Here is a 15,111-nt window from a genome sequence, read left to right on the forward strand (position 1 = left end):
TCAGACCAACTGTGAGCATGTCAGCCCTCATCTCTAAGCTGTGTACACAAAGATCAAACATTCATATAATCCCTGGGAGAGCTCTGACCCAAGTCACGCTGCAGTGACACTCAGTGACTCTTCTGCCAGAAATGTTCCTTGTCGGTGCCACCTCCTCTCCTCAGCATCCTCTGACAAAGGCTCCATTTCTGTCTCGGGCACATGCTGTAGCTACAGAGAACTGCTTTGGAAACAACATTGAAAGAGTCCCCTGCAAACTGGGTGTGGTGAGACAGGGAGAACAGAGCAGAAAATAAACCCTGTTTTTATTTTTTTATTCTTTGTTTTCTAGAAACGGAACATTTCCCTTGGGAGGAACGAGTGGGGGGGGTTGTGGAGGGGGAGGGAGGAACCAGGCACGTGGGAAGGCACCTGCTAGCCTCCCGCTCAGCCCAGGAGACCCAGCCCCTTGCAGCAGTCACGCACTGCGCTCTCGCTCTGTGCCGGGCACTGGGGACCAGGGAGCATCAGACAGCCCTGGGCTCAGGGCGCTCCCTGGGATGCGGCCGTAGTGCCAGGACAGGATGCGGTGGGGGCGAGAGGAGGGGAGGAAGGACGATGGACTGGGGGCTCCAGGAGGCGGGCGGGAGCCACTCACCGGCAGACCGCGCACACGAAGCAGTCGGGGTGGTAGGTCTTGCCCAGCGCGGACACCACCTCGCCCTCAATGAACTGGTCGCAGCTGAAGCAGCGGGTGCCATAGAGCCTCTGGTAGTCCAGCGTGCAGATGTACTCGCCCTGCCGCACGAAGAAGCCGCCCTCGGCCAGGTCGCAGCCGCACGCTGGGGAAGGGGAGAGGGTGGGTGAGGCTGCGTTAGCAGCAGAGGTGACCATCCCACGTCCCCTCGGCCCCAGAGAGAGCCCCCCATACACACACACCCCACCTGACACAGGCCTTGCCACAAACTCCAGGGGCCTCGCTCAACCTTTAGGGGGCCAGGCTCCATGGATAGACTTCAGCTCCAGCCCCTGAGCCTGGAATGGAGTGAACTTTCTTTGAGGAAGCTTCTGGAAAGGGGTACTGACCCCAGGACGAGAACCAGACTACCAGGAGGGGCCAGTCCCCCGACCTCGTTTGGCACTCCTCAAGCTCCTCCACCCCACCAAGGATGCCCCAGGAGTCCCTCCCCGGCTCCAGGTGGGCTGTTGCCAGCACTGGATGTAACAGAGCGAGAGGGAGGTTAAAACCTGAGTGCCAACTACGCTTGAGAGCCCACAGGAGGACAGGCAAGGTCCCTGTGGTCGGTCCACCCAGTCTACCTCGGGGCTTCCTCAATGCCCTCCAATCTTCTCACAGCCCCCCACGTCCTCACAGCCCTCAGCCACGATGTGGACAAGTCCAGATGCCCCACAGGACTGCGAGAGCTTGTGAATACCTGAATGTCAGTCATTCTTGTCCCTGTCCCCTAGCACTCACCTGCTCCAGGAAGCTGATGTCGTAGAGCCCTGGGGAGAGGCCAAGGGAATTCTGCCAGGTGGGGAATGGAGCACCCAGTCTTGGGACAGCCTTCCAGCTACTGCCAGCTCAGAAGCCCTGAACAGGTGTCCCAGGACACATGCAGGTTCCCCCCCACACGCTCCCCCTCTAGTGCCAGGGCACGTGGGAGCTATGCATGGTTTCCGAGACAGCAGCCTATGGCCTGCCCTGGCTGGCCGCAGCCCCTCCCTGCTGGAGGGACAGAGGAAGCCCCTGCAGCCTCAACCCCACTGGCCTGGTCAGCCCGGGGTCCTGACGGGGTGGAGCAGCTCACAGCCCCTGAGCCAGAGTTTTGAAAACCCAGGTAGCCCTTGTAAATGTTAAAGTTGACATCTGAAGTTTGCAAAGGCTGTAATTCTATAGAATGTAAATATGGGGACCATTCAATTTAACCATTCCATCAACTTTTTGAGGGGAGCCGGTGGAAGACCACTGACGTCCATGTACAAAACCCGTGACCAAGCTCTTGCAGCCAGTTACAGCCACACAGCGGCTGCTCAGCCTTCATTCCCGGGACTTAGTCACCTCTGTTTCTCCAAGGAGAAGTCGGCTTTCCTGACCAGGCGAGACACAAGGCCAAGCAGCTGAAAGCCCGGCCCTGGAGCTGCCTGGATTCGAATCCCAGCTGCCCGTCTAGACAACAGGACCTACTTCAGAGGTGTACCAGTGGCCCAGACGAGCACCTTGTGAGCTGGTGCAATGCGAGCCTCAGTCGTGCCGGCCACTAGCCAGGCCTGCAGCTGCCACGGTCATGGCGGGCTCTGAATTCCTCCTCAACACCTGGTCTGAGCAGGAAAACCCTTTGTTTAATCTTGCACCATGTCTTAGACCAAACAAATGCATCCTGACTCAGGAAGAACAGACTATTTGGGAGCTTACTTGGGAGAGTTACAGTATTTTTATGTAAACGCCACCTGTACCAAGATGGCACCTGAGGGGGGGGACAGTCACAGCACTCATGGCTCTGGCATTTGGCTACTTTTCTATTCTTCGTAAAGATGTGATGAGATCGGCTGTTCCTTGAAGGAGAAAAATGTGGCAGTGGTTCTGGCACCCCATTGAAACGGCACAGTCTACCTCACAGAGCCCTGGGAGCAGGAGCAAAGCCAGCGTCCCAGCCAGGCACTCCATTAGCTGGGAGACGCCTGGTCAGATGCCAGCTGCCCCGAGAAGGCTAAGATCACTGCAAGGCAGACAAAACCCAGACCTCTGCCTGCTAAAAAGAAAAAGTCCAAATGCCCTAGGAATTTTAGAAACCCATGTCAAGACAAGACACTGTTACTATATTACATTTTGCAATCTATCAAATTAGCAAACACACTGGAGCGAGGCAGAGCAGGGTGGGTGGCACTGAGCACTGTCTTTTGGGTACACACTGGGGTCATTTACAAGAAACGGGAGAGGGCGGGGAACAGTGGGAAAAATTCATACCACTTTCTGGAAAATCCTTTGGCACCGATGCTAAAGAATGTTGAAACTGCTTCTGCCCTTTGACCTCATGTCCCTCTCCTGTGATCTATCCCAAGGAAGTGACCATGAATACTCACAGAAGTTTAGTCGCAATGTGTTCCCTGCAGCATCCCTATAGCATAACGCTGTGGATAAATGCCTGGGCTTTAGAGTCAGGCAGCCTGCGTCTGAATCCTCACTCACACTTCTTCCCAGCTGTGTGACCCTGGACAAGTTAATTAAACTCTCTGAACCTCTGAGTCCTCACCTGTGAAATAGAGTTGCAATATTGATCTTGCATGGTTGTTGTAAGAAATAAATGAGATGGGGTATAAAAAGCTGATTAGCCCTGTGTCCGGCTGGAAATGACTTAAATGTCCAACAATGGAGGAATGATTACTAAGCTTACCATGGCGATGCATTTGAAGGGATTCGGGAAGATATTCACATGGATGCTGAAGAATCTATATGATGGGGAAAGTGCTTACACAGCAGTTTGAAGTAAATAAATTGGATACAAAATTAGGTATACAGCACACTTCACATTTTAAAAAAGGCTCATACAACAGAAATGATTGTAAGAACATATACCAAAACCCTAACAGTAACCACCGTGGGAAGGTTTTCCACTCTCTCCTCTACACTTTTCTCCTTCGTGGATGGGACGCCAAGCAGCATTAACGCACAAGGGAAACAGAGAACTCCCGGGGCCTTATTCCGAGAGAGGGGCTCCAGGGCTGGCCAGTCGCTGCAGCCCCCTGGCTTGGCCCAGCCTCTGCCTTGGACTCCCCTCCTGTAAATAACAGGGCAGATGTCACCTGAGATCCCTTCCTGCTGTGACTTTCACAACTCGGCCATGAGATCCTGTTGGGCCACGCTGTGCAGAACGAGGAGTGCCCTGGGCCAAGGGCCGAGGCACACCTGTCGGGGCTTCCTTTGGTGCCGTGTATCGTAAACGCCCCGGAACGTCCAGGAAGGCAGGCATGTGGGCATGTTGCAACATCCCCTCTCATTCCCTGTTGCCTAGAGCAAGCGGCTATTTATAGTCCCAGATGGACATGTCCCCACTGACAGCTCCACCCGTGTTACCAAGTTACAGGCCACTCACACTGTCCTTCCTGGACATGCACCCTTCCCTCCCTGCCTGCTTTCTTGGCTCTTGCTAAAATCATGGACTTGCTCAGTTCCGCTGCTAATCAGACCAGAAAGCGCCTGCTTTCCCGAGGTCACACTTGGTCTTGGCCTCATCTTTTCCTTGCTGCAGTATTTCCAGGGCATTGCAAATAGGGAGGCAACAGATCAGTTTTTATAGACAACATATTCCAAAAGCACAGAGTTCAGCCACCCATGAAGGATCAAGAGAACCAGCTTCATTTTTCCAGGCAAATTTCAAGGTGTTTGTAAAAATGGTAACAGTTTTCATTTTTATGGACCTACTATGTGCTATATGTTCCACATATTTATATTATGCATTTATTCCCATTTTGCAGTATGAAGACAGGGCCAGCTGGATTTCAAAATACACCCAGAATCAAACGCCTCCTCAACCCCTTGTCCAAGCCACCATCATCTCTGGCCTGAGCTCCTGCAACTGCCTCCAAATGCTTCTCCCAACTCCCACGCTGGCCTCCCTGCACCCGCGCAGCGCCAAGCCACCCACGGAGACCTACAGCGGAGCAGGTGCTCCTGTGGCTTCCTTGCTGAGTGTCAAAGCCGAAGTCCTCACCAGGAGGCACAGTCTCTACCTGCCCACGCCCTCAGCAGTTCTGCTCCAGCCACAAGGGATTCCTGCTGTTCCCACACCTGCTGCAGGGGCTCCACACTGGCTGTTCCTTCTGGCTAGAACACTTTTCCCTAACATGAGTGAACAACGAACTCCCTCACCTCCTTCTGCACTTCACTCAAAGGTCACCTCCTCCTTGAGGCCCACCCTGACCGCCCAGTTTAAAATAGTAACTCCCCTGGCACTCCTGACCAGGCCTTATCTTGCTTGTTTATTCTGAATAGTGTTTTCTGTCTGTTTGTCTGCACCACAACTGTTCTCCATGAGGACAGGATGTCTGTTTTGTTCTTGGATATATCCCAAGCACCTACAACAGTGCCTGGCACATAGTAGGTGCTCAGTAAATAGTTGCTTATGGAATCGTCCAGTTGGAAAAACTGGGTTAAGAAATGTGCCTAAGATCTACCTGAGCTGTGGGTGGCAGATGAGTTATCTGAATCCAGACCTTCTGGCGTCAAGGCCCAAGCCAGGGACAAGAGGATAATTATTAATATGTCATTTCTTTCATGGATTTGCCCAGGTAAACTGAGACACATCAAACAAGTGCCTGGGTGGCAAGAACCCAACATAGTGGGACCGCCTGAATCAGAATCAGACTGTGGCACAATCATCTTCCCTGCTAATAGACCCTGCCTTGGTTCACCTGGTAATGTGCCCAACTGAGGATAGACGAGATTGTCAGTCACAATCCCCCATTCCTCCTTGCCTGTGGGGGTGGATGTGTGACCCATTTCTGGCCAATGAGTCACATGGGAAGGCTGGGGGGGACTTCAGAGGGAAGATCATGGGAGGAAAGGACCCTTTCCCTGTGCACATCTCCCCCTTCCCCTTCCCAGGCTAGATGCCACCCTGTGAGGATGTGGTGTTGGAGCCACAGCAGCCATCACGAGCCCACAAGGGGAGGCACTGCTGATGTGCAGAAGATGAGATGTGGCAGAGGGAACAATCAGGGGAAGTGGAGTAAGAACAAGTCTTTGATGCCCCTGCTGAGTTGATAAATTAACCAACCCTGGGGTGGTTAACTGAGACTCCACATTAAGGTGCTAAATATCCACATTGTTTAAGACACTATGAGCTGAGTCTTTTATTAAATTCCCCCAAAAGGACCTCAGTGATTTATAAGCTGCATTTCCATGACAGTCTGAATAAAGGATTAACCCAAGACTGTGTGGTTCTCATGCATAAACAAATGCAGCTTCTTTTAAAGCTTGCAGGAAACTAGCTGCTCCAGGCAGCTCTTCAGCAGGAGAGGCGCGGAGGCCACCCGTCGAGGCGGAGCCCCTGCTGCATCTGCAGGCCCAGCATGGCGCCTGGCACAGAGTGAGATTCTATTTCTTTTCTTTTTTTTCCAATTTTTTTCTTTTTCTTTTCTTTTCTTTCTTTTTTTTTTTTTTTTGTTGTTTTTTTTGTTGTTGTTGTTTTGAGTCAGTATTGCTCTGTCGCCTGAGCTAAAGTGCTGTGGCATCAGCCTAGCTCACAGCAACCTCAAATTTCTGGGCTCAAGCGACCCAACTGCCTCAGCCTCCCGAGTAGCTGGGACTACAGGCATGTGCCACCACATCTGGCTAATTTTTTCTATTTTTAGTAAAGATGGGGTCTCGCTCTTGCTCAGGCTGATCTCCAACTCCTGACCTCAAACAATCCTCCTGCCTCAGCCTCCCAGAGTGCTAGGATTATAGGTGTGAGCCACCACACCCAGCCCAGAGTGAGTTCCTATAACCCACTGTGGGTGGGGTGGTGGTAAGGGCTGGGACTGGGCCTGGGTGCCCAGAGACTCCTGCCACCACTTGAGTCTGTGGTCACTAGTTGCCCCGGGCAGCCGATGGAGCATGACTCCCAGGCCCTGGGTCAGAGAGTGGCTGGTTAGGAAGGTGTTACGGTTATCCCCACATCTACTGGAGGAGACTGAAGTGATCTTCCCAAGGGGACACCATGGGGAGGGGACCTGGCCAGTTCCCACCACCAACCAACCCACTGGGTCATACCAGGTGACGGACTCCATTCTGAGAGTCTGATACATTTCATTGCATGCCTAAGGTCTCTGCTTACAGAAAATCCTTTTAAATAAAGTACTCAGTTCCCCGTTGTCTTTTAAAATAGGCTTTAAAAAAGAGCATTTTAATGGGTTTTGCTTTTCAGAAACACGGCAAATGTATGTTTATGGAGAGTTGAGAAAATTAAACCAGACAAATCCTGCAATGCCCTGGGAAGCCCCCGTGAAAAGGAAGAAATGCTTTAGGCTGCAGGGAGGGAAATGCCTGAGCACAGGCAGGGACAGTGACCAGGATGGCGGCCACCCTTCTCCTTAGGGAAGCCCTCCCTGGCACTGAGCACCCCCTTCACTCTGGAGCCCGTGGCAGGGGACCCAGTACCATGGTAAGGCAGGTGACGCCAGGTGCTGAAGGCCACCAAGTTCATACCCTCAGCTTGTACCTGCTCCACCTGCTCCCAGAAAACAAATCCCAGCGTGTGCCAAGGTGCATGCTGTTCATGTCATCGTTCTTCTAAAGCAACCCCAAAACCGCCATCCTGGGGTGTCCCGGGTCCCCATCATGGGGACTCGGCCTGGGGTGCCTGAGAAGATGAGGCACTGTGGGAAGAAGTCACCAGGGGCCCAGCCAGGCTGTGGATGTGCAGGGGACCCCTGGATCCAGGTGACTCTGGGGCATCTCATGACATGCCCATGGGCAGAGCTGCAGTGTCTGAGGGGCGAGGCAGGGCCCACCTCAGCCAGAGGGACCCAGGGCACTTCCACCCCTGCAGGAAACAGGACAGATCACCGTCATCACTGAGTCACCTGCCCTGCTGGCCCCGCACCTGCCCGTGGGCTCGGACCTCCTCCAGAGCCCAGCGGCCCCAGGGTCATTTCTAGGGTGTTCCCCTTTCTGCCACAGAAGTTCCCTTTTCAAACCACAGGACCCTCCACACACACAGTCTTGACACGGGGCCTGGGGCAGGACGTGGACGAGTGGGCGAGGCCAGCAAAGACAGAGACGGGGGCTCACCCGCTGCCCTGGCCCCTCTGCCCCTTCCTCCTCGGGAACCTGCAGGGAAGGGCCCAGTTCAGGGCCACAGGCAGGCACAGATCCAAACCCCGGACAAGCTCCCAGCACCTCCAGGCCTCAGCCTCCCCTCTCTGAAACAAAGTCACGTGTCCTACAGGGCTGCTGGCACTGGGAGGATTCCCTCCTGCCGGGAACAGCCTGGCTTCTGACAGGCGGCTTTCTACATTCTGCAAGTCACAGCCAAAACACCACCTCCTTTATGAAGACCTCTCTGGAAGCGTCTACATCTTCCCCTGTGGGCATCCCCCTCCCCCGGCACATGGTTTTTACTATAAAAAGTCAACTTTTCAAATTGTGTTGCACACCTCACCTAACACACCCATCTCCCTCACCAGCCTGCGAGCCGTCACGGCCGAAGTGTGCGTCTCAGTCCCCATGGCAGTCAGCAGCCTTGGCCAGGCCCGGCGCACAGCGGGGCCTCCTGGGCCCCTTTGTGGAGTGAATGAAGGCAGCTCCCAGTCACAGAGTAGGGGCCGTGCAATGTCAGATGAAAACTGAGTCGCTCTACAATCCATTTGTGGCACATTTCCTAATTTTGTTTGCCCATAAAAAAGTAAACCCTCATTGCACCGAGGTAGCATGAATCTCCAAACAGCCTAGGAGGGCAGGTATCAAATCCACAGGAGAGCGGGTTGTGACCATACTGCACGGCACAGAGAGGTATTTGTAGCAACATTAATATGATTCCTTTACAACTGCAGGCTCTTTGGGTTTAGGTACATCACACTGGTTTGATTTGCATAAGAAAAATGCTATTTTCATCTATTTTCAGAAAATTAAATGCAGATACATTTAGTCCCGTTTGTGCACAACGGAACGTGCACCGTCCTCAGCACAGGAAGAGGCTGGAAGGAGCTTGCACGTGGGCCACCGGGATAGAGGGCTCTCATGTGACTTTTGTGTTTTATTTTTTTCTCATCTTTTTGGTATTATTTGAATTTAGTATGTTATCTACATTTTTTACAATCATAGAGAAATTAAAGCGATTTTCATTTGGAATGAAGAGTAATGTTCTCTGTGCCCCTCTGGGTAGAGGTGCCTGGGTGTTTGTGGCCCAGCGAAGGTCCTGGGTACCCCACACTTTTGAGTTCGTGTGGCCGACAATGACCATTTGCCTTCTTGGCTACAGTGCCCAGGTGAACACTCTGCTCTGGCCACAGGATGGGAATTCCTGTACGAGGACGGCCCTGGGGTTCTGGACTCTCATCCTCTGACCCTCCCCACTCCAGCAGATTCCTCCATCACACTCACAGTGACACACACTGTGTTGAAAATCACACTGTTGGATGTGAATTCTGGACTCACAGGGACACTCTGGGGGCCTGGACTTGCCACTGGGAGGCCTGGATCGGAGGCCATGCTGTAGGACTGTCCCTCAGCTGCTGCAGTGGGACGAGGGACCGAGAGCCACTCACCTTTGCAGACGAAGCACTTGATGTGGAAGTACTTGCTCTGCACCCGCAGCACCTCCCCCTTGCACACATTCCCACACGTGTTGCACAGGATGGCCGTGCTGGGCGGCTTCTCCAGGGGGCTGTGAGCAGCCTGGGGCTGCGACACTGTTGGAAAAGGAAATTGGGTTAAAGCGTGGCATGCACCAGGCCTAAGGGTGTGGGGTCGCAGGGCTCGGCCCTCCCAGCAAGCCCCATAGCACACAGCACAAGCCCCACAGGGCATTGGATGGACAGGTGTCCCCTCTTCCCCAGGGAACAGCAGGAGTCAGATAATGGGACAGGTGAGGGGCCTGGGCCTAAGGCCATCTGGTCAACCCCGTCTGTGGCAGCCCCATCCAGTGGGTGGCCCTGCCTCCATAAGCATGCACAGATGCAGTGATAAGGACACAACTGCCCCTCCTGAAGGGTGACCCAACCCTGCTGCCTCGATCCTGCAGGGTCTCAGGGGCAAGGCATCCCCCTGGTGAGCTCACAGCCCTTCAGCAGCAGGGGAGGGACCAGTGTCCTCTCTCTGCAGGTACAACAGCCATGGTTCTCTTGGGAGTTTGTTTCAAATTCCCTCTGGGTCCTGGGACATTGATCTGAATATTGTTGCTGTCCCCTTAAAGCTGGCCATGGTGTACGATGTTCAAGGAGGAGCTGGGCAGATGGACAAGTCAGGACAATGGTCACAGAGCCTGACCGTGGGGCTCCCAGGGATGGGGCAAGGCCATGCACTCCTCACGCCCATCCCCTAGAGCGGCTGCGGAGGCAGCGCACAGCATGCCAGGCCCCACGGCACAGAAGCCTCAGGTCTGACCCGGGACTCCCAGCCAGGCAGTGGGGACAGCCAGGTGGGCAATGATGACAACCCGGTAGCCCAGCTGGCATTAGGGGAAGCTCCAGGGAGCCCCTCTAGCTTGGCAGCATGAGGAGGAGCTGGCTGGATGGAGGGGAGGCTGGGCAGGGAGGCCTGCCAGGCAGGCAGACGGCCCAGCGTGAGGCACACACGCAGGCAAGCAGTGCCCACGAGGGAGCCTTGGGCCAGGTGTGGGGGCAGCTAATGCCCAGGAAGTGCTGGCTGGCAAGAGTAACAGCCTAGAAGGACAGACGACCCCTGGAGCACAGAGGGGTGGGGTGGGCAGGAGGTTCTGTGGCCAGTGGCTGAGGTCTGCACAGTAACAGCCCCCAGAGATGTCCACGTCCTAATCTCTGGGACCTGTGCACACGTTTCCAGACGTGGCAAAAGGGACTCTGCGTATGTGATTAGGTTCAGGACTTCTGGGTTACCTAGCTGGGCCAGTGTAATCACAGGGTCCTTGAAATCAGAGGACAGTTCCCAGCCGTGGTCAGAGGGAACCATGACTGTGGCAGAAAGGCAGAGACACGATGCTGCTGGCTTTGAGGAAGGAGGAAGGGGCAGCAAGCCCAGGCACGCAGGCACCTCCAGAAGCGGGAAGAGGCAAGGACAGGACATTCCCTCCCTCCGGAAGGAGCCGGCCCTGCCAACAGCTTGACTTGAGCTCAGAGAACTGTGAGACCATACGTTTGTGTTGTTTCAATCCACTAGGTTTGGGGTCAGTTGTTACGGCAGGCAAGGAAGCTAATGCAGCTTTGCTCAGGGCTAAGCTGCTACTTGGAAAGATTGTTCCCATCAGCAGTTGTGCACTAATGCAGCCGTCAATATTTCGGACAGGCCGCTGACACAGTTGCAGGGCCTGGGGCTCCAATTCCTCTCCTCCGGCCTACATTCTGCCAGTCACCCCTTGTTTGGGGGCAAGAGTCACCAATGACAGCAAGAACCATGACAGCAGATGCCCAACAAGGGCTTTCTTGCAGCCCGGGCCCCGCGCGGGTGCTTTCTGCTGAGGATGGAGTTCATCCACGTGATCGTATGAGAGACTGAATACACAGACAGCGGCCAGACCATACAGAAAGACAGAACTGGCCCACACCTGCAGCTACCTGCCCAGGAAGCCGACTCCTGTCTGCAGCACACAGCCAGGAAGCCAGCCTGCTGCACGTCGGACTCACACGAAGGCAGACCGCTCTCTCCCGAAGACCCAGGGAGCCGAATGAGGACTCTGTAGCCATCGGCTCCAAATGGCCTGGCAGCCACCGATCTGGCCACCTATCCTCTGCTGGGTCCTTGCCCACAGATGGGGGTTTGAATAGGAAGCAGCACAGAGAAGGGACCCGGGTCATCTGGTGACGCAGGCCTTCCGAGGACAGGGACTCAGCCCACGGGTGCTGGGTGCACCTGTCTGGGGATGAGGGTGAGGTGTCAGCCTGGAGAAGCAGGTGCAGGAAAGGAGGTGAACGGCAGGAAAGATAATCCGGCCGGGCCCAGGTGCCAACGCCTGCCCCAGTTTCAGGAGGAGCCCAGGTCGCTAAACAGCAAACGGGATGGTGCAAAGTCCAGCAAGGGGCCCTCTGGGTTTCCTCCACAGCCCTGGAGGCCATGGTGACGTTTCTCCCTCTGCGCTAAGTGTCCGTGGCAGGCCCGTCCCACGCCCCTTTCACTCACAGAATCATTGCAAAAGCCACCTTGTCCATATTCAATGAAGGTGACAGAGGGGCCGAAAGTGAGGTTTTCCTGGGCATGATGCCGAGGCTCCCACTGCAGAGCAGGCATTGGAGTTGTGGTTCAAAACCTCAGACGGGGCTGCACTTGGTGCAGGGCCACCGGGACTCCTGAGGCCGACGTGCTAGTGACTCAGGCCACGGCTGAGGCTCAGTCAGAGAGCGCAGGGGTGGGGGATGCGGTCTCCCCTCTACTGGCAATGCGGGAACGATGCGCTTGTCTCTGCAGTTCAGACTGCTGGAGTCCGGCTCAAATCCAGCACTCGGGAAACATCAGGGTCAGAGTCTCGGGGGCAGCGCGGACTGTGGGGTCCGACCGTCCCTCACCTCCCACAGGCTGTGACCTCAGTGAGTCCCCGAAACTCTCTACCCTCCGTTTGTCTGTCTGTCCATCTGCCCATCTGTCCTCGGTGCACACCAGCTGGCCCCAGGGACACCAGGACTATGGACAAAACTGTTTGCCTAGCAACCAGCCCAGCAAACAATAAGTGCTCAAGAAACAATAGCCATCGTTATTTTCGGGAACACATGGCCTGACATCAACCGTTTCCAGGCTTCTAGAAACATATTTGGTTCTGAGGGCAAAGCTACTGCAAGAGCAGCCATGTGCTTGCAGGATCCTACCCCGCCCTCCTGGAGCTGCCTCCGCACGCCCAGCCCGCCTGCTGAAGGTTGGTGGCAGTGGTGCTGCCCTCTGGTGATGGCAGGCAGACACTGCACTGTGAGGACGTCCAGGCGCACGTGCCACCTCTGCAGGTTTCCCCTCCAGCTCCCTTGGGACCACAGGTGGGTGGACGTTGTACATTTGAAGCTTGGGCCTTTTTGCCCTGCCAGCAGGGATCATTATTGGCACCTGCTGTGGCTGCCAAACTTCGAGGACAGGGGCATGCAAGGAGAGGCCAGGGTGGCCATGGCAAACCTGCTTGCCTCCTCTTGGGCGCCTTTGTCCCTGAACTGCAGGCAACGACACACCTGATGGGCGCTCCCCAGACGGTGCCTCAGCAGAGCAGGTGCTGCAGGTGAGCAGACGAGGCTGGGAGAGGCGCCCTGTGAGCTGGCGGCAGCACGGGGAGGGCTGTCCCAGCCAGGCTGTCCTGTGCTGCTGCGCCAGCTTCCCCGCACGGGGCGCAACAGTCCCTGGTTGTCAGCACTGCCCAGGGGCCTGCGGGAGAGCAGGGGCTCGGCGTGGCAGAGGACGGGGCAGGGGTGGGGAGCTGGTTGGTGGCTCATGCCAGCCTACCCAGCCCCCCTCAGACTGTGCTCCAGAGACAGAAACTCCTTCCGCCCTGAAGCGGAGCTGGCTGGCCGTGAAGGTCGGAGGGAGCCGGTGGCTGGGAGTGCACAATTGCTGATGGGAACAATCATTCCAAATAACAGATTAGTCCTGAACAAAGCCGCTGAGGCACAACGCGCCCCTCTGGGGCCGGCTGGGCTCCGCCCTCCCTCCCAGCTGCTCAGGGCCAGGGATGGGCACTGACTCCCCTCTGTCCCTGGCACCAGCCCCGGCTCCATGTGCAGCAGGCAGCTCATGGAATGGAAACCGTTTCCTTCTTTTTAATAACCGGCATTTCTTGAGCCCTTGCTGCACATTGGGCCCTGTCCTCAGGGCCATGCACGGGTCGACTCTCCCCCACGACACCCCTGCGAGGCAGCTGTGACGGCCCATCTCATAGGTGAGGACACGGAAGTCAAGGGAGGTGAGCACAGGCAAGCCAGGCCCGAGGCTGCCGACACAGCTGCACCGGCACTGCCTGGGGGGCCTTCCCAACACGCACTCCTGAGCCCCGTGCACGGTTCGTGATTCAGGGGGCCCAGCACTTTTATTTTAAAAATGGCTTTGGTCGTTCCGAATAACTCATTCCTGGACATCAGAGTTGGAGCTGCCGGCTCCCAACAGCAAGGCCCAGCCTGGCCAGTGCCCCCCTGGGCTGCCTATCACCAGTTGGCCTGGTGCACGCCAGGGAGCAGACCACGGGCTGTCCTTTCAGAGAGCCGCCTTCTGGAGTGCAGAGGGAACGTGCATTTTGGGAGAGAGGGACAGGACGTCCCCAAGAGACTCGTGAGACCACGCCCAGCTGGAGTCAGAGTCCAGGAGGGAGGTGGCACCACAGGGCTAAAGGGTGGTCCTCTGTGGTTCTTACAAAGCACAGTGTTGGCCAGAACAATGAGCGATACCAACAGTTGCTTGGACCAATGTGACTTAACCCACTGCGTCCTTTCCAGAATGGCAAACTAAATGTTAACACACCTGTTTGTCAGTGACATTCACCTTGATTCAGTAACAAGTCACGCCACTGTTGTGCACCTAAACACACATCCTTCAGTGAGTATAAGTCTCAAATGTCCCCCTCTGGACAGCTCCAGTTCCCAGAACCCCACCTTCTTGGTGCCTGCCCCCAAGCCTACTCATGGTTCACAGACACATGCTCTTTGGTGCCTCTGGGCTTTTGCACATGCTGTTCCCTCCACGTGGAAGGCCCTCCCAGCTTCTCTATGCCTTCCTTTAAGAGTCACCTCTGCCACTGCCTCTGTGAAGTCCTCTGGGATTCCCCACAGGCCGACAGGCTCCCCTCTCCCACTTGCTAGCTGTGTGTGGCATGCACCTTCACACAAGGTCTGAGTGGGGGGACAGCCCTGGCCACATGTCTGTCAATCATCCCAGACCAGAAAGGCCTTGGAAGGAGGGACCAGGTGAAATTGACCTCGGTCCCCCAGAACCTGGCCCAAAGCCTGCGTGTGTGGATTTTACATTAAAAGGAGAACTTTAGTGAAGGAGGAGATGGAAAATAAATAAATAAAAATAAAAACAGAACTTTCAAGATGTCCTTCAGAGGGTGAATAGATGAACAAACTGGGGCACATCCAGACAATAGAATATTATTCACTGATGAAAAGAAATAAGCTATCAAGCCACAGAAATATAGGGAGGAAACTTAAATGTACATTGCTGGGTGAAATATGCCTGAAAAGGCTGCATACTGCATGATTCCAACTCTACAACATTCTGGAAAAGGCAAACCGTGCAGGCAGTAAAGAGATCAGTGGCCACCAGGGGGCTGGGGGAGGGAGGGATGAACAGGTGGGGCACACGGGTTTTAGGGCAGTGACACTGCTCTGTACGACATTATGATACAACGGTGGACAAATGTCATTGTGCATTTGTCCAAAGCAGAGAATTTCCAACACCAGGAGGGACCCCCGTGTAAACTGTGGACTTCAGATAATAACATATCAATATCGGTTCATCAGTTGTAACAAATGAACCACACCAGGGCAAGACCT

The 15,111-nt window shown here is 55.1% G+C and overlaps 1 protein-coding gene across 15 annotated transcripts in view; it reads right to left on the reverse strand.

The window, feature by feature from the left end:
- ABLIM2 (actin binding LIM protein family member 2) overlaps positions 1–15,111 on the reverse strand; it is a 146,432-nt gene that overhangs the window by 89,824 nt on the left and 41,497 nt on the right. For 14 of the 15 annotated variants that reach the window (XM_045528161.1, XM_045528173.1, XM_045528171.1 and 11 more), the window contains exons 2-3: positions 9,229–9,372; positions 638–821 (exon numbers count right to left, since the gene is read on the reverse strand). In XM_045528161.1, the coding sequence (XP_045384117.1) occupies positions 638–821; positions 9,229–9,372 (328 nt within the window). Of the gene's footprint in view, positions 1–637; positions 822–9,228; positions 9,375–15,111 lie in introns of those variants that run through there. The other variant, XM_045528175.1, reaches the window with a different exon arrangement.

This window comes from Lemur catta, chromosome 17, assembly GCF_020740605.2.
Source record: "Lemur catta isolate mLemCat1 chromosome 17, mLemCat1.pri, whole genome shotgun sequence".
Taxonomy (NCBI): Eukaryota; Metazoa; Chordata; class Mammalia; order Primates; family Lemuridae; genus Lemur; species Lemur catta.